Source organism: Bos taurus, chromosome 9, assembly GCF_002263795.3.
Source record: "Bos taurus isolate L1 Dominette 01449 registration number 42190680 breed Hereford chromosome 9, ARS-UCD2.0, whole genome shotgun sequence".
In the NCBI taxonomy this organism is placed as follows: Eukaryota; Metazoa; Chordata; class Mammalia; order Artiodactyla; family Bovidae; genus Bos; species Bos taurus.
In genome coordinates, this window is record NC_037336.1 from 52607310 (window position 1) to 52632767 (window position 25458).

At 36.5% G+C, this 25458-nt stretch overlaps 2 protein-coding genes across 4 annotated transcripts in view; one reads left to right on the forward strand and one right to left on the reverse strand.

Annotated features, from left to right (window-relative positions):
• MMS22L (MMS22 like, DNA repair protein) overlaps positions 1–15594 on the forward strand; it is a 127330-nt gene extending 111736 nt beyond the window's left edge. For 2 of the 3 annotated variants that reach the window (XM_010808479.4, XM_005210855.5), the window contains exons 23-25: positions 8044–8140; positions 9594–9761; positions 10274–15594. In XM_010808479.4, the coding sequence (XP_010806781.1) occupies positions 8044–8140; positions 9594–9761; positions 10274–10367 (359 nt within the window). In that variant the 3' untranslated portion in view covers positions 10368–15594. The remainder of the gene's footprint in view (positions 1–8043; positions 8141–9593; positions 9762–10273) is intronic. The other variant, NM_001206012.3, reaches the window with a different exon arrangement.
• Positions 14580–25458, reverse strand: part of KLHL32 (kelch like family member 32) — a 221017-nt gene continuing 210138 nt past the window's right edge. The window contains 1 exon segment of the mRNA XM_059889874.1: positions 14580–18632. Within this exon segment, the coding sequence (XP_059745857.1) occupies positions 18471–18632 (162 nt within the window). The 3' untranslated portion in view covers positions 14580–18470.

Genomic DNA, 25458 nt, shown 5'->3' on the forward strand with positions numbered 1-25458 from the left:
AGGCAATAGGTAGGAGAATGATAGATTTATTAGAGGTGTAAGCTAATTTGTAGGTCAACTAGTTTAGTGAGAGAATTGACTGCAAAAAGCCCTGGGGTGAAAACAAATATCACTAATCTCAGAAATCCCCCCTTTAAAAAAGCCTGGATTTGATAAGATCATACACTTAAACTTTTACTGAGAGAAAATCAGTCAACAGATCCTGCCAGTATGAGAAATCAGATATAGGATTTAATAAACAAAGACTTCAAAGTAGCCATTATAAAAATGTTCAGAAAGCTCAAGGAAATCATGGCTAATAAAGTAGAGGAAGATGTGATGACAGTGTCACATCAGAGAACATCAGTAGAGAAATAGAAATTATTAAAACAGAAAATAACCAAATGGGAATTCTGAAGTTTAAAAACTAAACTGAAAATCTTAAGTTTAATTTGAATTGATAGACGAAAGAATTAGCAAACTTGAAGATAGATTGTTAGGTGTTATGCATTTGAAAAAAACAAAAAACATGAAAGAAATGAACAGAGCTGTAGGACATCATCGAGCACACCATCCTACATAGAATATCAGGAGAGGACAGAAAGGAGCAGAAAAAATATTGAAGAAATAATGGCTGAAAATTTTCAAAATTTATTGGTGAATACCAATCTATACATTCAGGAATGAATATACATTCACCTAGTTCTAAATGGAATAAACTTAGATCCACAGACATGCAACTTAGTGGGGGGAAAAAAAGGTTGAAAGTCAAAGGCAAGGAGAAGATTTTCAAAGCAGCAAGAGGAGAAACAACTCTTCCTTCAAAGGAACCCTGGGAAGATTAACAGCTGACTTCTCAGCAAAATCAATGGAAACTAGAAGGCAGTGGGATAACACTGAGTGATCAAGAAAGCACTGTCAACCAAGAATCCTATAGTGAGCAAAGCTGCCCTTTCAAAAATGAAAGTCAACTCAAGATATTTGCAGATAAAAAATGAGAGAATTTGTTGTTAGCAGACCTGCCTTATAAAAATTACTAAAGGAAGTTCTTCAGAATGAAAGTTAAAGTGAGCTCAGATAATAACTTGAATCCTTAAGAGTAACCAAAGAACAGCAAAGGTAATTATGTACAGTTGACCCTTGAACAACATGGATTTGAACTGCACAGGTCCACTTATTTGCAGCATTTCTTTTCAATAAATTCATACTATTCAGTTCAATTCAGTTCAGTCGCTCAGTCGTGTCTGACTCTTTGAGACCCCATGAATCGCAGCACGCCAGGCCTCCCTGTCCATCACCAACTCCCGGAGTTCACCCAGACTCACGTCCATCGAGTCAGTGATGCCATCCAGCCATCTCATCCTCTGTCGTCCCCTTCTCCTCCTGCCCCCAATCCCTCCCAGCATCAGAGTCTTTTCCAATGAGTCAACTCTTCACATGAGGTGGCCAAAGTACTGGAGTTTCAGCTTTAGCATCATTCCTTCCAAAGAACACCCAGGGCTGATCTCCTTCAGAATGGACTGGTTGGATCTCCTTGCAGTCCAAGGGACTCTCTTACTACATAAACCATGGTTAGTTGAATTTGTAGATGCGGAACCCTGAGTGAACCCTTTCTGACTTTACATTCAGAAAGCTGACTGTAAAGTTAAACATGGATTTTCAACTGCATGGGGGATCAGCACTCTAAACCTTCATGTTGTTCAAGTGTTAGTTGCTCAATCATGTCCAACTCCTACAACCCCATGGACTGTAGCCCACCAGGCTCCTCTGTCCATGGGATTCTCCAGACAAGAATACTAGAATGGGTTGTCATTTCCTTTTCCAGGGGATCTTCCTGACCCAGGGGTCAAATACAGGTCTCTTACATTGCAGGCAGATTCTTTACCATCTGAGCTACCAGGGAAGCCCCATGTTGTTCAAGGGTCAGTTGTAGTTGAAAGGCAGCATAAATGCATATTTTCACCTTTTTTCTTTCAACTGCTTTTAAAAGTAAATGTATGAAATAATATGTATATAATTGTCCTATAATATATAGAAATTTAATATATTTACCAATAACAGTATAAAGGAGATGGTGGGAACAAAGCAGTATTAGACTAAGGAAGTGACTTCAGATGATAACTTAAATAGGAACAAATGATGAGAACAATAAATGATAGGTAAATTTAACAAAACCCAAAATATATACGTGTTCTCCTTTCTTAGCTACTTTGAAAACATAGGAATTTTATAAGGTAGAAATTATAATAATGTATCACTGAGTTTTAAAATTTGTAGATGTAACATGTAACAGTAATTCCACAAAAGACGGGAAAGTGACTAGAGCTGTATAGGAATAATGTTTCTATATTTTGCTGGAATTAAATTCATGTAAATCTGAAGCTCTGAAGAGTTAAGGTGTACATGATAAACCTAGAGCAACCACTAAGAAAATAATTCAAAACTAATGGACAATCATTAAAGTAACTAATATGCTACATTTGAAAATATTCACTCAGTGCAAAAAGAAGAGAGATTAGATGGACAAAAACATAAGACATTTAGAAAGCAAAAGGTAAAATGGCTGATGTAAATCCAACTGTATCTATAGTAATTTAATTGTGAAAAAGTTGAACAATCCAATCAAAAGAGATTATCAGAATTTTTTTTTAAAGCTCTATCTTTATCTCAGGAAACACTTTTGATTCAAAGATTGGAAGTTAAAGGATGGGAAAGGATACATCATGCAAATTGTAACCGCAGAAAGCTGGAGTAGCTAGACTAACCTCAGACAGAAAAGACATTAGGCAAAAAAAAATATATTACTAGAAATAAAGAGGGAATATTTTATAATGATAAAAGGGTGAATCTGGAAGATTTAACCATTATAAATATATGTGTACCTAATAATAGCAAAATACAAGAAAAAACTAAAAGAAATGAAGGGGAAAATAATTCACAGTAATAGTTGGAGGAACTTTGGTTTCTGCTATAAAAATAAAGATCTTGAAAGTCATCACTCACCTTCACAACAAGAAAAACTGGGCAGCCTTAAAAATAATTCTTAGGTGCATCAGAGAATTGAGGTCATAGGGCAAATCACTGCCCTCAAAACTGAGCATACAACAATTTGTCAAATTCAGCTTAAATATTCCTACCAATACCAGCTACATCATAAGGCTTCTGCTCCTGGCTAGCTGTGATTCTCTGTATCCACCTTTCTGTTTAGTTTTAACTTATCTAATAGGTAATTTTTTTAAAAAGGTAAAGGATGTACTAAGAGAGGAGAGAAAATGTAATTATACAAAGTGCTCAATTAAAACCTTCAGAGAAGGCAGGGAAAAAGGGAAAGATTTAAAAAAAAGAAAAAAAAAAAGGTCCAGAGCAAAGACTAGAAAAACTATGTATAAAGTAGATACTAATTCAACTATTTCAATGATTATTGAAATAATCTAAACCAATTTAGATTTAGTAGTCTAAATAAACCAATTAAGAGACTGACAGTGGATAAAAAACAAGGCTTAACTATATGTCAGCTACAAGAAATCCACTTTAAACATAAAGACACAATTAGATTAAAAGTAAAGGGATGGAGAAATACATACAGTGCTAACAATTCAAAACACAGGTGTAGCTATATTTCACACAAAACAGACTTCAGGACAAGAAGAACCATCAGACATAAAGATGGATATTACATAAAATGAACTGGGAATAGAAGAGAGAACTGCTTCAATCAGATAAAGGACAATTTTGAAAATCCTACAGCTGATATCACACTTAAGATGCTTTCTCCCTAAGATTAGGAGCAAAACCAAAGTGTCCACTCTTGCCACTTCCTTTCAACATTGTACTAGAAGTTCTAGTCAGTGGAAGAAATGGAAATAAAAGGCATCTAGGTTGAAAAGGAAGAAGTAAAATTATCCATGTCGGCACATGGTATCATTTTGTTGTTGTTCAGTCGCTCAGTAGTGTTTGACTCTTTTGTGACTCCATGCACTGCAGCGTGCCAGGCTTCCCTGTCCTTCACCATCTCCCGGAGCTGGCTCAAACTCGTATCTGTTGAGTCATTGATGCCATCCAGTCATCTTATCCTCTGTCATCCCCTTCTCCTCCTGACTTCAATCTTCTCCAGCATCAGGGTCTTTTCCAGTGAGTCGGCTCTTCTCATCAGGTGGCGAAAGTATTGGAGCTTCAGCATCAGTCCTTCCAGTGAAAATTCAGGACTGATTTCCTTTAGGATTGACTGTTTTGATTGACTGTTGGATTGACTGTCCCTTGCTGTCCACGGGACTCTCAAGAGTCTTCTCCAGCATGGTTCAAAAAAATCAATTCTTTGGCCCTTAGCCTTCTTTATGGTCCAACTCTGACATCCATACATGACTACTGGAAAAACTATAGCTTTGACTATACTATATGGGTATATATGATATCATTATACACACACACACACACACACACACACACAAAATCCTAAGGACCCATTGAAAACTATTTGAACTAATAAATAAGTTCAGCAAGGTTCCCTACCAGAATTCAGCAAGCTTCTTTGTAGCAAAATTGACAGACTGATTCTATAGTTCGTGTAATCGTACAAGGGACCTAGAATAGCCAAAAAAATCTTAAAGAAGAACAAAGTTGGACGATAACACTTTTCAATTTGAAAACTTAGTACAAAGCAACAGTAATCAAAACAGTGTAGTGCTGGCATGAAGACAGACATATAGATCAGTGAGATAGAACTGAAAGTCCAGAAATAACCTATGTATCTATGGTCAACTGACTTTTTCTTTTCCTTAAACAAGGGTGCCAGGAAGATTCAATAGAGGGAAAATAGTCTTTTCAACAAATTGTGCTAAATCAAATGGATAGCTAAATTCAAAAGATTGAACTTGCACCTTTATTTCACACTATATGCAAAAATTAATTCAAACAGGTTTATAGACCTAAATGTCAGAGTTAAAACTGTAAATCTCTTAAAGCAAGACTAAATCTTCATGATCTTGGATTTGGCAATGAATTCTTAAACAGGACATCAAAAGCACAAGCCACAGAACAAGACACATGAATTAGACTTAATCAAAATAAAGAACTTTTGTGTTTCAAAGAGCACTGTCAAAAAAGTATTAATAAAAAGACAACTCAGAGAATGGGAGAAAGCATTTGCATATTACTGATGTGATAAGGAAGTTGTATCAAGAGTATATGAAGAATAAAACTCAGTAGTTTTAAAAAAAGAAACAACAGGCAAAGGATTTGAATACAGTTTCCTCCAAAGAATATAAACAAGTGGCTAAAAAGCACCTGAAAAAGTGCTCACCATCATTAGTCATGAGGGGAATGCAAATCAAAACTACAGTGAGATACCACTTCACGCTCACTAGGTTGGCTATAATGAATAAGATAATAACAAAAATTGGCAAGAACATGGAGAAATCTGCATCCTCATTTACTGCTTTTGGGAATGTAAAATGGTGTTGCCACTTGGGAAGTGAAGTGAAGTGAAGTTGCTCAGTCGTGTCTGACTCTTTGTGACCCCATGGACGGTAGCCTACCAGGCTCCTCAGTCCATGGAATTTTCCAGGCAAGAATACTGGAATGGACTGCCATTTCCTTCTCCAGAGGATCTTCCCAACCCAGGGATTGAACCCGGGTCTCCCGCATTGCAGGCAGACGCTTTACTGTCCGAGCCACCAGGGAAGTCTAATTCCTCAAATAGTTGAACATAGAGTTAGTTACCTTGTGATCTAGCAGTGCACTCCTAAGTTTAATATATTCCCAAGATTAATGAAAACATATATCCACACAGAAACTTGTACTTTAATATTTGTAGTAGTATTATAATAGCCAAAGATGGAATACCATCATCTGATGGATGGATTTTTTTAATGTGATCTATCCATACAAGAGAATATTATTTGGATATAATATTAAATATATATTCGCTATAAGGAGTGAAGTACTAATTCATGCTGCAGGAAGTATTGCTACAGCATGTATTGCTATAGAATGTATTGTAAACATTATTATAAGTGAAAGAAACCAGTTAACACAAGACCACATATTATATGGTTCTATTTATATGAAATATCCGGAGTAGTTAAATCTACAGAGATGGAAAGTAGATTAGCAGTTGCTTAGGGGGTATGAAAGTAGATTAGTGGTTGCTGAGAGGGTATCAGAGGACAGGAGGTAATAGCTTTAAAGGGAGCAGTGTTTCTTTTCAGGATAAAGAAAATGTTCTGAAATTGCAGTGACAGTTGCACAGTTCTGTAATTATACTAAAAACCATTGAATTGTATGTGTTAAATGGGTGAGTTATATTGTATATAAATTATATGATAATAAAGCTGTTATTTTAAAAAAAACTGAAAGATAACCCAGTGTTTAAAAACAATGCCCAGTTCAGTTAAAGAAATAAACAAAGAGGATAGATTTTTTTAGAAACCGTGTACACTAATGCTCACTACAGTGTTACCCGTAATAGCCAAAATGGAGGCAACCCAGATATCCATCAACTAATCATCTAATGAACTGATAAACAGATGAAGTAAGTCCATACAATGGAATGGTATTTGACCATGAGAAGGAATGAAGTACTAACATGTTCCATAACATGAGTGAACCTTAAAACATTTTGCTAAGGAAAGGAAGGCAGATACATAAAACCAAATCTGTATGAGTCCATCTATATGAAATTCCTAGAATAGACAATCCATAGAGACAAAAAGTACATCAGTGGTTCCAGGGACTGAGGGAGGAAGAACATGGGGAATGACTGCTAATAGGTGTAAAGTTTTGGAGGGAGGTGATAAAAATGTTCTGAAATTAGATAGTGGTGATAGCTTCACAATTCTTATGAATATACTAAAAGCCAATGAACTGTACACTTTAAAAGGTTAGTTTTTATATGTGAATTATACCTAAATCTGTTATTTTTAAGAAACAGTGCTTACTTTTAATACTTTATGAGGGGTATGTCTTCATGTTCTGGTACTTTTCCACAAAAGAACTTGTGGATTTTGGGGGTTTTTTTCAAGGAAGCATCTTTAAGAAGAATCATTTATACTGGCTCTAGAATTGCATCTGATATGAGAACTTACTTGTTCAGTAAAGACAAGTATGCTATATCTTCCTTATCCATTATCCTCATGCTATGGAAAACATTATCTGCTGCTTAATTAATTTAGGTTCTTGTGCATTGCCATAGTGGATTACAGTTTCTGAAGATTTTCTTATTCTTTAGAGAAAGTAATTTTTCTCCCCAGCTACTTATATTTAATATGCCAAAAACAGTATAAAAAATGAATTAACACTTGGAACATGGTGAATTTTTGGTTCTTTCTTGATTTTTTTTTTTTTTTTTACCATTTTATATACAAATGCACAGCTGTAAAGGATTTGGTTAAATACTGAAAGAATGTAAATGATCTCTTTGTAACTTTGCTATCTTTAAAAAGGAAATTAGCATCAACAGTAGTTGATTTTATATATATATGTAGACCATCAACTGATGGATTTGTGTATATACGCAGTCCATGGTGTCGCAGTCAGACACAACTTAGCAACTGAACAACAAATATATAAATCTAATTTTAAGAACAGATGAACTGTTGGTAGTTTCTAATTTCCTACATATGTATTTGTAAATGGAAGGGATATTTTCTAATTTACTGCATATGTATTTGTGAATGGAAGGAATATGAATTTAAAAAATCAATCTGTAAGCGGAAGTATTAAAGGTTATCTGTTGTCAGTGTGTGACAGTTTGCAGTGTTAGGATGGTCGAATGTTTTGAATACGAACTCTTTTCTGATAGAAAGGCATATCTTCACATGTATTTTTTCAGTTACAGTATTTTTTCAGTCACGTGAAAAATAGCCTCAAGTGTTTTGTATTTTCTTAAAATGGAAGATAGGGAGACTTTAGAACAAAAGCTCATAACTATTTCACTTTGAAAAATAAAAAAGCATGTACATACTTTAAGAAAACAACATGTTTTTCTAAATCTAGAGTGCTCATGAAAATGAGGATCCAGATGGTGAATTCAGGCACAGTGTGTAATGCTGTAATTTTCCCTCCTAGTTAAAAGGCTGGCCACCGAGAACTTGCAATGCATGGTCAGAGCCTGCCAAGTGGGGTCAGGAGGAGAACCTGCCGCCCAGCTGACTTCTGTGTTTAGGTAACTGGAAAATATGCCAACTGGCAAGGAGACTATTGCCAGCCATTTGACAGTCAACATGTTTTCTAAATAACTAATTATCCAAAACATAATGTGTTACTACTTGTTTGTAGTTTCAATTATTACATTTTTGGCAGTAGTTCTGCTATGTTGTTGTTTTATTAAAAAATAAAATTACTAGGGAGAAAAATGACTTTACATTACCTGAGAATTTAGTAAGAAGATGCTTGCATGTGTTTCAGAGGAAAAAGTGGAAAACGTGAGTCATAGCGACAGGTATACAGGCTATGGAGCTGGTAAACGTGCTACTCAGCAGCCAGTGTGGAAGTGCCTGTCTCTGGTCTTCCTGTTCACTTTAGATGCCGTGAACCCCCAGAGCTCCACTGGATGTAAATTGTGAAGCACAGACTTTATATACAGATCCGTTGTTCCTTCGTAAGAATAACTGCAACTTGTAGAACGTTTTCTGTTTTGTTTCTGTTTTCCTGCCTTGCACTATATAGAATCTTAGGCTTTCTGTTAAAGCAGTACTTTTAAAGTGTATCTTTCTCATAGTTTCTACCCGTTGAGCTTCATTTCATGTATCTCTACCATAGCACCACTGTGTTAAATAGTTTGGGTCCATTTCCTTCATTCTGTGCGGGATTTTTGATTCCTCAGCTTTCTTTCTTATCATGTAGTTGGGACTTGTCAGTTGTTCACAGTTTATTTACAGAATATAAAAATTGTGATCATTTGAAATAAATACTGGGTTTAAGAAAACTGTAAAACCCTAAGAGACAAGGAAGGATTTTATATGAACAAAAATTACATGTTTATTAAGTACAGTTTACTAAGCTAGGTGACTTTTGGCGAAGGTGGGGAGAGTGGAAATTTTACAATTAAAATATATAATTCTTTATATATAATGTATAATTATATAAATATTCTTTATAAATATATATTCTTCATATTTTATTCTTCTGTGGGTCTAAAGTCTCTTGTTCAATTAAGGAATATAGAAATTATTTAGAAGTAACTTGCTTTCATCATAGAAATACTGTTTATCTAGAGATAGGAATAATTAACTAAAAGTTAAACAAAATAACCAGAAAACTGGACTCGTTTTCTGTTTTAGTCTCTTTTACACCCTTACCATCCAGATTGACCACATGCAAAGTGTAGCAGAAAAGTCTCTGGCATTAGATTTTTCCCTGTTAATTCTTCCTCTTGGGATTCCAACTCTTCCCTCTCCCTCTTAATGCCATCACTCTGGTCATGGCTCACGCTGAAGCCATTTCTTTTCTTTATTTTCAAGTTGCAGTCTGTATGGCGTCTATCATAGATCCTTATGATAATCTTACATAAAGTGATTTTTCTTGCATTCAGTTTACAGCTTGTTGCTATAATTGGCTAGATACTAGCCCAAGTAATTGCCCCAAGAGTAATTCTAAGTAACCTGTTTTACTTTCAGGCAGTTTATTGAAGATTATGGTATGAGATATGACTATCAGATTTACAGCATTTTAGAAGCAGTAGCAGCATTGGACCAGCAGGTTGTTATCCACTTGGTTCCTACCCTTACTCAGTCTCTGAAGAATTCAGAGCGGAAGTGGGGCCTTGGCAGAAATAGTGCACAGAGGTATGTTTGATTATTTGATTATATCCTTTTGGACAATGATTATGAAATCTTGATTCATTTTCCTAGTAATGGCCTATTTTCCCATTTATAAAGATTTGGAGTCTGTTCCAGTGCATAGGGTTAGTGACTCAACTAGATAATATGCTTTTGGTCAAAAATAGATACAGGCTCTTTTTTTTCCCTATAGGCTTATGACTGAACATAGTGGTGGACTATTTAGAGTAATGAAACATGGTGGGATAAGTCTGTATGTCCCAGAGAGGTTGTTTTAAAAGGGAAAAGACCCTGATGCTGGAAAGACTGAGGGCAGGAGAAGGGGGCTGCAGAGGATGAGATGGTTGGATGGCATCACCGACTTTAATAGACATGAGTTTGAGCTAACTCTGGGAGATAGTGAAGGACAGGAAGCCTGGAGTGCTGCAGTCCATGAGTTCACAGAGTCTGACACGATTCAGCAACTGCACAGCAGCAATAAACATGTATCTCACTCTTCTTTTCTTTTGTCTTTACAGGGAAGCCTATAGCAAACTTTTATCTCAGCTAGGACAAGTGGGACAAGATGAGATACAGAGACTGGAAAATGATCATATTGAATCTATGTTGTGATTTCATCCTCAACATTAATTATAACTACCTAAAGCCACTTTGTGCCATTTGACTCCTACTTTTATTAATTGTATAATGTTCTGTTAAAGATACTTTATAGGATCTTTTCCGTACATACCTGTAAGTATAAAGTATATAAATAAGAAAATAAAAGTTAATTAAATATGTTATAGAATCTTTGGAACTTGGTAAAACTGCATTCTGTTTTGAAGCAGTTTTAGTTAAACTAAAGAAACTTAAAGTTTTCCTATCCGGGAGTGCTGTCTGTGTGTCTATGCAGGTTTGTACTGATTGATCCATGGGCATTTTATTGTAGTGTGACTTTCTGCCTTGCAAGTAATTTATTTCTGTTTTTTGTTTCTTTACAAGTTATGTTAAATCATAACACTATTTCACATTACCTGGCTGCCCTATGCTGGCTTTGTTACTTGGTTGCTTTCTTGTTTGCTTGTTTTTATTGTTTGGTTTCTTTTGAGGAATGGTCAGGAGATAGGACTGTGTCTTTGTTATCCTTTTTTATACTATGTTTGAGGCAAGTTAATAAAATTCTTTCAGAGCACACTGAACTCTTGAGAAATGAAACTGAATCTGGCTAAGGGATTATACAGATACATATATAAATTTTTTTTTGACTTGGGCTAAGGCAATGGCACCCCACTCCAGTACTCTTGCCTGGAAAATCCCATGGACGGAGGAGCCTGGTAGGCTGCAGTCCATGGGGTTGTGAAGAGTCAGACACGACTGAGCAACTTCACTTTCACTTTTCACTTTCATGCATTGGAGAAGGAAATGGCAACCCACTCCAGTGTTCTTGCCTGGAGAATCCCAGGGACGGGGGAGCCTGGTGGGCTGCCATCTATGGGGTCGCACAGAGTCAGACATGACTGAAGTGACTTAGCAGCAGCAACAGTGTTTATACTTGGGGTTCAACAGTTGCCAGATGTTTTTCTATTCATCCTTTCTTTTGGAGTTGTCATATCAAGAGGAGGATAAATAAGAGCCTTTAAAAAGAGAATAAATAATATTCTGGAACTTTTTTAAGGTTACAAATTAACAGGAGAGTTCTGAAAAGTCAGCCGAATTATCCACTTGCTCTTCAACTACAGCCTCTTATGAACTAGCATCTTACATATTTGCAGGGGACCAGCTTAGTTTCCTGTAGCAGTTCATTTCTCAACTCTTTAATTATCTGAAATTTCAGATTTATTTTACTGGGTTGGGCATTGTCCTTGACTCCTTTTTCTAGTGAGCATTATTTGGTAAAAACAGTTCCAGTCTTAGTGCTGAGAACCCATGTGGGTCTTAAACCCAGTTCCACTTTGTGACCATGAGCAGATTCTTAATCTTTTCTGAGCCTTAATTTCCTCATGGAGAAAAATGAGTAATAATACTTACTGAAATTTCACAGTGTTCTGGTAAGAATCAGTGGGATAGCCAATTTATAATCATGTAATTAAAATGTATGTGAAAGTATTTGGTGACCTACATTGTTAGGCATACAGCCATGATTACTGTATCTCATGCACAAAAGTAAAGAAACTTCTCAGTTTTGTTCTTTTCTAACAGTATGTCCTAGATGAATGATTCTACTTCTTTTCAGTGTTTTCTTACATGTCATGTTTGCTAACTTTGAAATAACTTGTTTTCTTCTGGGGCCTCTAGTGTTTATCATGGTTTCACTATTCCTTCAGGAAAACATTTTCACCCCTTTTCTGGCTCAAGTATCTTTTACATGCACTGCAGTCAGGAAACTATAGTTAGTTAATAGACCTTTCCTTATTGGAATTTGTAAAGTCTAAAGGACTGCATGACTTATAAATGGTCTATTTTACCCCTAAATAAACTAATTCAATAAATAGGATGAATAAAAGCCTCTTTAAGGTTACTTAAGACTTCATAGCCGGAGAAGGCAATGGCACCCTACTCCAGTACTCTTGCCTGGAAAATCCCATGGACAGAGGGCCTGGTGGGCTGCAGTCCATGGGGTTGCGAAGAGTCGGACACGACTGAGGGACTTCACTTTCACTTTTCACTTTCATGCATTGGAGAAGGAAATGGCAACCCACTCCAGTACCTGGAAAATCCACTCCAGTTGCCTGGAATGGCAACCCACTCCAGTTGCCTGGAAAATCCCAGGGATGGAGGAGCCTGGTGGGCTGCTGTCTGTGGGGTCACACAGAGTCAGACATGACTGAAGAAACTTAGCAGCAGGAGCAACAGCAAGACTTCATAGCAATGAATTTCTTTTCATTATAATAGTGACTTACTAATGATGTATTATTACTAATGATGTATTATTTTACAAGTTTTAGCAGTTGAAATTTAAAATATTTAATGGAGTGCCTTTAAAGGGTTATTTGTGTGTGTGTGTGTGTGTGTGTGTGTGTGTGTGTGTGTGTGTATTCCTCCCCAAGGGAAATTAATAAAGATGTCTTAGATAATCTTGCTCTTAGCTTATGAAACTTTTTAAGGGTTAAGAAAATCTGTTACTAAATCCTGTATTAGGATATGTACCTGTGTATATTAATAAATTTATACATAAAACTCAGTAACAAGAAAGTCTGTAACATGTATATGTAGATATATATTTTTAATTTGTGAATCAGTAAAATTTTAAACTGTTTTGTTTGTTGAAGAAAAAAGAAAATTTATGATTCAGTTCCGTTTCTTAAAAATCTTCACTGACCCTTATTTCTATAGTCTTCTCTCTTTCCATTCCCAGACTTAGAATAGTCTTATAGTTGCTTCCTTAATGTTCTTTTTCCCCTAAAATCCCTGTAATATCTGAGGTGACTGCTTCTACCATTGTTAAGGTAAGCCAGTCTCTTGTGGTCAAATCTGGAATGTGTTCTCATTTCCCTTGTGCTTTGGCACCTGTGTGACATCGCATTCTCTTTTTTCTTCTCATCCCTTCCTCAGCGATAACTGCTTCTTCCTACATACACATTTTCCCTTCTTCTCCCCACTGGTAAGATCTGGCCCTTCACCTGCTCTGTCTCAACATTCTTCTGGTAGCTAATAACTTTATCTTTCACATCTGTATCTAGTACTGCTTTTTCTCTAAACATCTAGTTGGATTCTCCTGGAATCTCAGGGCAACATGTCAAGCTGCCTTTCTCACCTTCTTTTCCAGAGAAGGTGACACTGTCTTTGCCGTCATTTTCTACCCAGAACATACACCACTTTCCCAGTTCACCTAACCTTGATGTTTCTTGGATTCTTCATTGTTCCCCACTTTTCATCTGGTCAGCAGTACAAGCTCTTGCTATTTTTTTCTCTTTGCCATCATGTGCATCCAAATTTATTAGGCACTATAATCGGCTCCTTATCTCTGGACTATTGAAATTTATTCTTGACATAGTTCTGACCTTAATGTTCCTAGAAGACTACTTTGTTACTTTGCTGCTCAAGGACCTCCATTTACTTCCCATTGTTAGTAAGCTGACATTGAAGCCCTTCTGTCAGGAGAATTCCTGCTCCCTGACAATATACGTTCTCTTTCCAAACTCAACTCAAGCAGGAGAGTAGGCTGTCTTGGCTGCTTTCGCTGAATGACATGTTCATTCTACACTGTGGGCCTCATTCAGTTTGCCAGCTTACCACCATTTCTACAGAAACCTAACTTTAAGATCCTCAAATAGGAAAATTAAAATATACATATTAGGCTTCCTTGGTGGTTCAGATGCTAAAGAATCTGCCTGCAATGCAGGAGACCTGGATTTCATCTGTGGGTTAGGAAGATTCCCTGGAGAAGGGAATGGCTACCCACCCCAGTATTCTTACCTGGAGAATTCCATGGACAAATGAGCCTGGCGGGCTAGTCCATGGGGTTGCAGAGTCAGACACTTGTTCAGTTGCTCAGTCATGTCCGACTCTTTGCGACCCCATGGACTGCAGCAGGCCAGGCTTCCCTGTCCTTCACCATCTCCCAGAATGGGCTCAAACTCACGTACATTGAGTCAGTGATGCCATCCAGCTATCTCATCCTCTATCCCCTTCTCCTCCTGTCCTCAATCTTTCCCAGCATCAGGGTCTTTTCCAGTGAGTCAGCTCTTCACACTGAGTAGAGTAGCGTAGCATTGCACTGAGTAGCAATGAGTAGAGTCGGACGCTACTCAGTGACTAACACTTTCACTTTCTATACATAAGTATTCCAGTCAGTTTCTTTAAAATATCAGGTGGAGTGTAAAAGATGATTGAAGGACAACACGGTGATGAAAAGGACTTTTATTAGACACTCAGATTTGGTTTGATTTAAATTTCAATTGAACATTTAATTAGGTTTTCATAGGGGAGAAGACGACATGGGTGTATTGTCTCTATACAAAATCATTCAGTATTCAGTGCGTTTGTACTGGAAGAGTTTCACAGTATAAACTTTTACATCTTTCCTTATCCCTAGCAAATTTTATTTTCTTACTAAGCATATTTGACTTTTTTGTTTTGGGGGGTAAGTAAAAAAAATTATTTGTGGGTTGTTAGGTGTGTATTTTCACTATACATTGTTATTTTTATCTTCTTCTGTGCTTCATCACAAATCGTTAAAACTACTGTTTATAACTAATTACATGGACTCCTTTGCATATACATTCATAGAATCTTGGCAGTTTTTATTTTTAGGATTATATAATCATATAAGAATTTGACAAGCTGTTACAGTTGGGAAAAACCTTAAGAAAACTACTTTCTCTAAGTTCTACGCATCAACTTAACACTTTGTTTCAGAGATAAAAGGCAGATATCACAGAAACTTCACCAAAAACTGTGTTATCTGTTCTAAACCACTGGTTTTTGATTCATACTCTTTTTTTACATAAACCTTATATCTTCCAAAAACCGATCTCCTGCTGCCTCCTCCTAGGGTTAAAAATACTGCATTGTCAGTCAAGTGGAGAGTATGTTAGTATAAATAACAGGCTCTGTTTGTATAAAACGGTTGGGGAACTAGCAAAATAGTATATTCTTTCACATATTTGATGTAAGATATGAGATTTATATTTTGATTCTGTGATAAACTATATTGTTAAGTTTACCAAAATCAGTATCAAATGATTAGAACTGACCAACTTCTGCTTATTGAAGTTTTTGATGTGAAGATAGTTACCCAGTTCATTGCACTTGTGAATTATGCTTTTAGAAAAATTCCGGGCATTTTAATTTTATACACGTTTTAAGTTATTTGTGTACAAAGTAATGAGATATAATAAAAATGCATATATTCAACTTACACTGCACTTGTGATTATTCAACTTCCTTTTTATGACAGATTGACTCTTTGAAAACCAAAATAAAAACAAACCATGTTACCTAGAGGAATATTTTTTATCTTACTTAGTCCTATTGCTTTTATACTCTGCCTTAACAAAAGAAAGTTAATTTTTCAGCTACTATAATGGCTGAGGGTATACAATACACATACGGCTAAACTGTGAGGAAAATACAGAGAAATGGTGCGAAAAATACCCTAAAAATAACCAATTGGCATTTTGCTCTTAAAGATCTAAGGAATTTCATTGCGTTTTACATACATTTTATTATCTTTATTTTAAAGATTCATGTCTTTTCTGGCTTTTCCTCCTAGAGTAAGAACACTGCAAATATCTGTGTTACTGCTTTTTCTTTTTTAAAGTACAATCTTGATATTTAAATTGTTTTAGGTTTCATGGTTTTATGGAAATTGAAATTAATAAATACAAATACGGTATGGTCTTTGAAGAGTAAAAATGGAAGATTTATTACTGTAGAATAGTTCACTATAATAGAAAACATGTATTTGAATAGTTTCAGTGGACTTTGTTTTTTATGACCAGCCATTGTTCTCTAGAATTTTTCTTATTAGCTCTTATGATTGGTAATTTGAGGGACAGGATCGAATTATAAGTGATCTGGATTTTTTTCTTTGTGGGGAAGGGTTGCTGTACTTTGGATGCTATTCTTTGTTTACAATTATGGTTCTGAAAATTATGTAAAATTTATATAAAAATTCCGACTTCTATTGTATAGTATTATTACTATATACAATTATTAATTATACAATTATTACTGAGTAGTACTATACAAGGAAAGGTTTGATAATATATACTGATTTGTTTTAAATGAGTAGTTAGACGTTTTCACAGAAATTAGAATAATCTCAGGCTGCCTTTCCATTTATCAGTCAAACAAGTTCACTTTTAGACCATTTCCCTTTTAATAATTGGGTAGAGAATCTGGGATTAAAAATAGATTGTTTTATAAGGTAAAATTCCTGGAGGGAAGAAATCTGTGTCAAGTAGAAATTTTAGTAAATCTGAAATAACTGTTTAGGTCCATGTTGAAAAGATTTCTGAAATGTTGGAGTCCACTTTCCTGACACTGTAAGTAAGGCATTTTTTAAAATTTAGATGGTTTGTACTTTATAAAGAGACTCTGTTTTCCTTCTAAATAGCAATTATCAATTTTCAGAACTGTACAAATACTCCTCTAAGGTTTTTTGTTTCTAAACTTAAATCTTTTCTTTTAAAATTTTACTACTCTTTTTCTTACCCTAGTCTCCCCTCCCCCCTTAATCTGAACAGCCAAAAATTATGTTTATTTTTAATATATTGATATTTAATACATATTTAAAATAAGTGTTTTAGGTACTATATAATATATAAAGTTAGTGATTTCTCTACTTAGGATAAAAATATTTTTATTCACTTCTGCTTACTAAAAGTGGCTACATGAACAAAATGACAGTTTCCTATAAGCCAAGGATTGCTGAATGCTTAAACTATACCAAGGAATAAAAGTGAAATCTTCCTTTTAAGAAAGGTGATTTATTGTAACAAGATTAGAGAAAGGGGGAAAACTCACATTGTAGTTGTGGAATTTATGTTCAAATACGATTATTGAGTTGTTTAATTTGTTAACTTTTTGTTATAGACGAAGCAAATCCAAAAACCTAGCCTAAAAAATTCTTATGCATTATTAAAAATGGTAGTAATATGTATTGGTGATGGAGAAGAATCCCACAAGCACTCAAGATTGACATAACCTTTGACAAAGTGGAAAAACTTTTATTAGAACTACTGATTCTAGGTTCAAATTTATGTCAAAGCACTTTATGATACCAAAATTAGTCCAACTAATTTTTTTTTTCGAGCTTTAAAATGTCACTTTTCACTAAATAGTCTTAAATGAATTTGAGGCAAGGGTTTGTACAAGTTTAGGAATCTTTGGCTTTGGTAAACTCCCTGTTTTCTAATTAGTATGTCTCTTTTACATGCTTTTCAGAATCATCTTATAGTATGTCTTCCAAGTTCTATCCAGTAATTTTTAAACTTCAAAAATAATCTCCCGGTTCAATTACAAAGTTCTAAAGACAGTAAAATACCTTGTATTTTGAGTGATTTTTTTTTTTTTTTTTTTAGGCAAAGTACTTCAGAGCATTTGCCCAATCCTCACAACGTTCTTCTGAATTAATATGTAAATCAATAATTGCCCTCCTTAAAAAGTGAGAAACTTGAAGCTCTGTAAAGTTAAGCCAAGGTCACAGAGCAACCAAGGTGAAAAATCTGGGTACTCCACCTGCTATTCCAGTGTATTTCTGTTATTCATATTACCTTGAATAAAATATGGCATTTAAAAATTTATGATGTCATAATGGTGAGTACTCTGCTTATACAGCAGTGTTGTATAATGTTGGATTTTTAACAGAAAAATTACAAACCCAGGGTTTAGTAAAGATATTAAGTACTGACAATTTTTTTGAAGATCACTGACGGCAGTACTTGTGAAATAAACTGCCTCACTAAGAGTGTAGTGTCCTGGACAGCACTGATTAGACAAGGTGTATAAAGAATGCTTTAAAGACCCATAGACCACTCAGTCGGCCCTAAGCTAACACCACAGTAAAAGTCATACATACTGTATATTGACACACACGGAGAAGAGTGACAGGCATTTTCAATAATGTGTATTTTAGAAAACTTCATTTTTTGCTTATGTTTATCTGAATATAATAAGATCTAGAAAACAGAACAAGGAAGCATTGAGCACTGAGTATTTTCATGCCCAGTATTCAAAAGTCAGGCTTTTTTTCCTCCTGTTCATGACAGTTATTAAGAAAGCACTGGCTTTTCAGACAGTGCCAATCCTGTGATGAGGCACTTGAAGAGTCTGAAGGTTAGGGCATGTGAAATACGGAGCGGGGAGGAAGCATGCTGCTATTCCATTGGAAGCAAAAGGGAGTCTAGGCCCGTAGAATACTTCTTCTTTGCCTTCTCTACTTACATCCAGTACCTACAAAGGAAGGGAAAAATCTGTATGTTAAAGGTGGTTGTTCAAAATAAAGCTGTGTACACATGAAAGAGAACCTGCAGTTAATTTCAGTTATGCTGACATGACTATATCTTACATATTGCTATTTTCCTCACAGTGTTGTACCAGAAATATGTATTTAGTTCCTGTAAAATACTATTCTACACATTTATGTGTATGTACATAGATGTTTGTTTATAATTATTTAGGCTTCAGAACAAGTGTTGAGATGCAGGCAGCATTATCGTCCTTTAATAAAACGGCCTTAGATTGGTTAAGTAACTTGCCCAAACTAGTAAGCGTTGTTTGTATGCTGGCTTACAAATCCTCATCTGCAATATGAAAACAACATTGACTTTGCAGCTTTGCTCTGAAAACTGGTGAGATCATCTCGCGCAGGGTCTGGCACAGAGAATATTATAGCTTCGTAACAGGTTCAAGAAAATCAGTTGCTTCTGGAGATTTTTCCCCAGTTATTTCCTTGTTAAGCTGGAGTTACATCTCTTTCCTTATATGGAAAAGAATCTTTGTTAGTTAGTGCCTGCTGTCACCTCACTGATTTCTGGTTTAATCTTAGTACTAGGAAGATTCTTTTATAAGACAAGCTGGCCATGTCATACTTGTCGAACCCATAAAAATAGCCCTCAATCATCTTATCCTGTCTTCATACGACCTTCCTCTAACTTCATTTAAAACTTTTCCTTCCTTGGGTTCTATGACCTTAAAAAAACAGTTTGTCATTCATATTGTCCTGGTGTCAGCCACTTTGGTCCACTTCTTCCAGCCACATCCTAAATGCAGACGTGCCCCAGCATTCCAACCACAGACCCTGTGGCACTCTTCAGTGATCCCATCCACTCTTACACCCACATCTGTCACCTAAGTGGATAATTCTTAAGCTTTTAATGCAATAATGCACTATTTCAGATGAAAGGGGCCCTTGAGATTTGGGGATCCAAGCCCATAAAGACGGACATCAGTAAGGCCTAGAGTAAAAGATCATACCTGTAGCTTTTTTCCCCCAAATGGACATTTAGCTGTCCCATCCCATTTACTGAACAATATGCCCTGTCACTACTAATTTTAAATCACTTCAATATATGCTACATACAGATTTTTCTTTGTTCTCTTTTGTTGATTTATGTATCTTCCTACAATAGCACATTTACAGTTACTTTGGGTAAGGGCATGTCTCTCTCATTCATTTTCAAGCATTTCTTGGTAATTCTTGTATTCTTTCCTGGAGAAACTTCAAGATCAATTTGACAAGTATTATTCCCCCACCCTGTGAATTTGACTAGCTGTGTGACTTACTCAAGGTCACATAGCTAATAAGTGGTAGAGCCAGTTTTTTGGCTCAGAGTTGCAACCCAAAAAAGAATAAGGATTTCATGCCATTTTGTGACATCCCCGCCCCAACTGAATACATTTTTGGAGCACAAAAGCTGAAGTCACCCATCCAGAGAACTTTTGTCTGGTTTCCTGGACCAAGAGAGACTGCGTATGGTAAGTGCCTATGTGCGTGCTCAGTCAGGTCCAACTCTGCAACCCCATGGACTGTAACCCCACCAGGCTCCTCTGTCCATGGGATTCACCAGGCAAGAATACTGGAGTGGGTTGCCATTTCCTACTCCAGGGGATCTTCCTGACCCAGGAATTGAACCCATGTCTCTTGCATCCCCTGTATTGGCAGGCAGATTCTTTACCACTATGCCACCTGGGAAGCCACTGAGCAGATGTAATTTATTTAATCTGTAAGACGGGGAGAACGAAGGGTTGGTGGTTTTTCTCCAAAACGCTCCCTTGAAAGCTGGCAGAGAGAAGGCATTGGGGAGAAGGAAGTGCCAACTTGGCAGCATATCCTCCAGCCAAAAAGAAGTAATCGTAAGTGAAGAGCAGTGGAGGTGATCTGACAGCACAGACCAATCACTTAGGCAGCTGCTCCTTTATGCTTGTCATCCACAGGATACCTACCAGACTAGAGTCAAGCTCTGTGCCAGCTGCTTGCTTACACACCCACTGAATAAACAAGAGCACCTGACTCCTCAGGACTTAACATTTTCCATGCATAAGTATTACTAACAAGTCCAAAGCCCAATCTTTATAATTTAAGAGCATCTCAGCTTTTCTCGTTTCAGTTGTCCTCATAATGGGTTAAACGGTTTGTGGTAAGTCACACAGCAGAAAAGAAGATAAAAAAGTATGGTTTCTCAACATTTGACATGCTTCATCCCTGTGTGGCTGAATCCTACAAATGATAGTTAAATAAACTTTAATGAGAGTCCAGAAGGGTCAGTCTAATAGGTTACTGGCTGGTATTTTCAAGATGGGAAAAAAAAAGACGAGTCCTTCTGGATGTTAACAGACCACTCTGTGAACTATTTAAGTGTGAGTTTCACTAGTCTTAGCCAGCCATGCCTTTAGAATCCAAGAATTCTACATATTTGTGACTTATTAAAAAAAACTTAAACTTTTGATATTTTTAACATCTATACTATTTTCTCCACTCTTGCCTATACTTCTTTCCTTCACAGATCATATCTCAATTTATTCAATGTTTTGGAGCTTAAAAATTTTTTTTTTGTTTTAATTTTTATTTTACATTGGAGTATAGTTGGTTAACAATGTTGATTGTTTTCGGTATATGACAAAGTGATTCAGTTATACATATATCTATCCTTTTTGAAATTCTTTTCCCATTTAGGTTGTTACAGAGTATTGAGCCATGTACCCTGTGATTTATAGTAGCTCCATGTTGGTTATCTGTTTTAAACATAGTACATGTCAATCTCAAACTCCCAGCCTATCCCTCCCCCTCGATTCTCCCCCCATGGTTATCATAAATTTGTTCTCTAAATCTGTGAGTCTGTTTCTGTTTTGTAAATAAGTTCATTTGTATCATCTTTTTTTAGATTTTGCATATGAATGGTATCATATGATAACTGACTTTCTCTAACTTCACTTAGGGAGAAGGCAATGGCACCCCACTCCAGTACTCCTGCCTGGAAAATCCCATGGCCGGAGAAGCCTGGAAGGCTGCGGTCCATGGGGTCGCTGAGGGTCGGACACGACTGAGCGACTTTACTTACACTTTTCACTTTCGTGCATTGGAGAAGGAAATGGCAACCCACTCCAGTGTTCTTGCCTGGAGAATCCCAGGGACTGGGGAGCCTGGTGGGCTGCCGTCTATGAGGTCACACAGAGTCGGACACGACTGAAGCGACTTAGCAGCAGCAGCAACTTCACTTAGCACAATAATCTCCAGGTCCATCCATGTCGTTACAAATGGCATTATTTCATTCTTTTTAATGGCCGAGTAATATTCCACTGTATATATGTACCACATCTTCTTTATCCATTCCTCTGTTGATAGACATTTTAGGTTGATTTCATGTCTTGGCTATTGCAACACTGTGTTGCAATGAAAATTAGGGTGCACATATCCTTTGAAACATGGTTTTCTCCAGATACATGCCCAGGAGTTGGATTGCTGGATCATGTGGTAGCTCTATTTTTAGCTTTTTAAGGAGCCTCCATACTGTTCTCCATCCTGGTTGTACCAATTTACATTCCCAACAGTGTAGCAGGGTTTCCTTTCCTCCACACTCTCCAACATTTACTGTTTGTAGACTTTTTGATGATGGCCATTCTGACTGGTATGAGGTGATACTGTAGTTTTGATTTGCATTTCTCTAATTTTTAATGATGTTGAGTGTCTTCTCATGTGCTTCTTGGTCATCTGTGACCATCTATGACAGATGACACAGATTTAGGTCTTTTCATTTTTTGTTTGGATTTTTCTGATATTGAGCCACATGAGATGTCTGTAAATTTTGGAAATCCCTTGTCAGATGCACCATTTGCAAATATTTTTTCCCATTCTGTGGGCCATCTTTTGCTGATTTTTTTTATAGTTTCCTTTGCTGTGCAAAAGCTTTTAAGTCCCATCTGTTTATTTTTGTTTTTATTTCCATTATTCTAGGAGACAGATCAAAAAAGATACTGCTGCAATTTATATCAAAGAGTGGTCTGCCTATGTTTTCCTGTAGGAGTTGTACAGTATTGGGTCTTATATTTACGTCTTTAATCCATTTTGAGTTTATTTTTGTGTATTGTGTTAAAAACTGTAATTTAATTTTTCCTACCACTATTTATTGAAGAAACTGTTTTCTCCATTGTATATATAGTCTTGCTTCCTTTCTTGTAGATTAATTGACCGTTGGTGTATAATTGACCAGGCTTTCTATCCTGTTCTGTTGACTTATATTTCTGTTTTCCTGCCAGTACCATACTGTTTGATGACTATAGCTTTGTGGTACTGTCCGAAGGTCAGGGAACCTCTTTCCTCCAACTCTGCTTTTCTTTCTCAAGATTGATTTGGCTATTTGGCTTTTGTGCTTCCATATAAATTTTTCAAAAAATTTTGTTCCAGTTCTGTGAAAAATGTTGTTGGTAATTAGATAGGGAAGGCATTCAATCTGTAGATTGTCTTGGGTATTATTGGTCATTTTATTAATAACTATATTGATTTCTTCCAATTCAAAGATACTGTATATCTTCTGTTTGTATCATCTTTAATTTATCAGCATCTAACAGTTTTCAGAGTCCTGGTCTTTAGCTTCCTTAGATTTATTCCTAAGTATCTTATTCTTTTTGATGCAGTGGGATTATTTTAATTTCTCTTTCTGATCTTTTATTGTTAGTGTATAGAAATGCAACAGATTTCCTTGCATTTATTTTGTATCTTGCAATTTTACCAAATTCATTAGCAAGCTTTGGTAGTTTTCTGGTAGCATCTCTAGGATTTTCTATATATAGTATCATGTCATCTGCAAACAGTGACAGTTTCACTCCCTCTTTGCCAATTTGGATTCACTTTATTTCTCTTTGGATTACCATGGCTATAACTTCCACATCTACGTTTAATAAAGTGGTATGAGTAAACATCCTTGTCTTTTTCCTAATCTTAGAGGAAATGCTTTCAGCTTTTCACTGTTGATTATGATGTTAGCTGTAGGTCTGTCACATATGGCCTTTAATTATTTTAGGTAGGCTCCCTCTATGCCTACTTTCTGGAGAGTTTTTTAATTGTAAATGGGTGTTAAATTTTATCAGCAGCTTTCCCTGCATCTATTGAGATGATCATATGGGTTTTATTCTTCAATTTGTGGGTGTGGTATATCACAGACTGATTTGCAGATATCGAAAAATCCTTGCATCCCTGAGATAAACCCCGTTTGATCATGGTGTATGAGCCCTTTAATGTATTGTTGCTAATGTTTTGTTGAGGATTTTTACATCTATGTTCACATCAGTGATATTGGCCTGTAATTTTTTTTTTTGGTGCATCTCCAATATCTTTCATTTGTGCTCTCCTCACAATTGCTGATTTTGATACCATATTTGTGTGCAGATGATTTCCTACCTTCACTGTATGTCTGTCTTTACCAGTGAGCTTTCCCATTCATAATTCTGTTTCTAGTCACGGCCTTTTCTTTTCCACCTGGAGAAGCTCCTTTAGTATTTGTTGCAAAGCTGGTCTGGTGGTGCTGAATTCTCTTAGCTTCTGCTTATCTGTAAAGCTTTTGGTTTCTTGTCAAATCTCCAGGAGAGCCTTGTTGAGTAGGTTGTAGGTTCTTCCCTTTCATCAGTTTAAATGTATCATGCCACATTCCCTTCTTACCTGCAGAGAAATCAGTTGATAACCTTATGGGAGTTTCCTTGTACATTATTTTTTTCCCTTATTGATTTTAGCACTTTTTCTTTGCCTTTAATTTCTGTCAGTTTATTACTGTCTCAGCATATTCCTCCTTGAATTTATCCTTCCTGGGACTCTCTGCTTCCTGGACTTGGGTAACTGTTTCCTTCCCCATGTTAGAGAAGTTTTTAGCTATTGTCTCTTCAAAGGTTTCCTCAGGTCTGTTCTCTCTCTCTCTTCTTCTGGGACCCCTATAATGCAAATGTTAGTGCATTTACTATTGTCCAGAGGTCTCTTAGACTATTCTTTTCATCCTTTATTGTTCCGCAGCAGTGATTTACACCATTCTGACTTCACGGCCACACCCCCCCCACCCCCCATGCAGGAGAGCCTCCAATATTAGCAGGTAAGTCTGGCCTAGTCTCATACAAGGACAGTGACTCTTTTTCCTGAGTTCTGGTACACACAAGACTCTGTGAGTGCCCTCCGTGAATGGAATTTGTTTCCCCCAGTCCTGTGAAATTCCTGTGACTAAACTACACTGGCCTTCAAAGCCAGATTCTCTGGGGGCTCCCCCTGTTGCCAGACGCCCATGCTGGGGAGCCTGATGTGGGGCTCAGAACTTTTACTCCTGTGGGAGAACTTCTGTGATATAATTAGTTTTGGGTTTGTGGGTTGCCCACCTGGCATGTATGGGGTTGAACTTCATCACAATTGACCCCTCCCACCGTCTTATGGATGCAGGGTATCTTGGTAGCTTCCAGCATGCGTCAGTGGTTGGTCAGCAGTTAGCTGTGATTTTGGTATTTCCATAGAAGAGGTCAGCTCGTGTCCTCTACTCCACCCTCTTGTCTTGGCTCCTGTGATTTTCAACCTGATGACATGTACTCAGGAATTTCTACTGTCTAGTCAGTATCTTCTCATAAATACTATTTCAGTCTCTCATTATCTTCTCTGCTGGATATTCTTCCAGAAAGTAGGAAGGAAATGGCTCGAACATGTAGGCAGTCTCTTCAACCATCAACATATTTACTGTTAATGAACCAAAATAAATAGTTCTGTAGTCACCCAAAAAATAAATACTTCAGACTGTACAGCCATGGTTTAGAA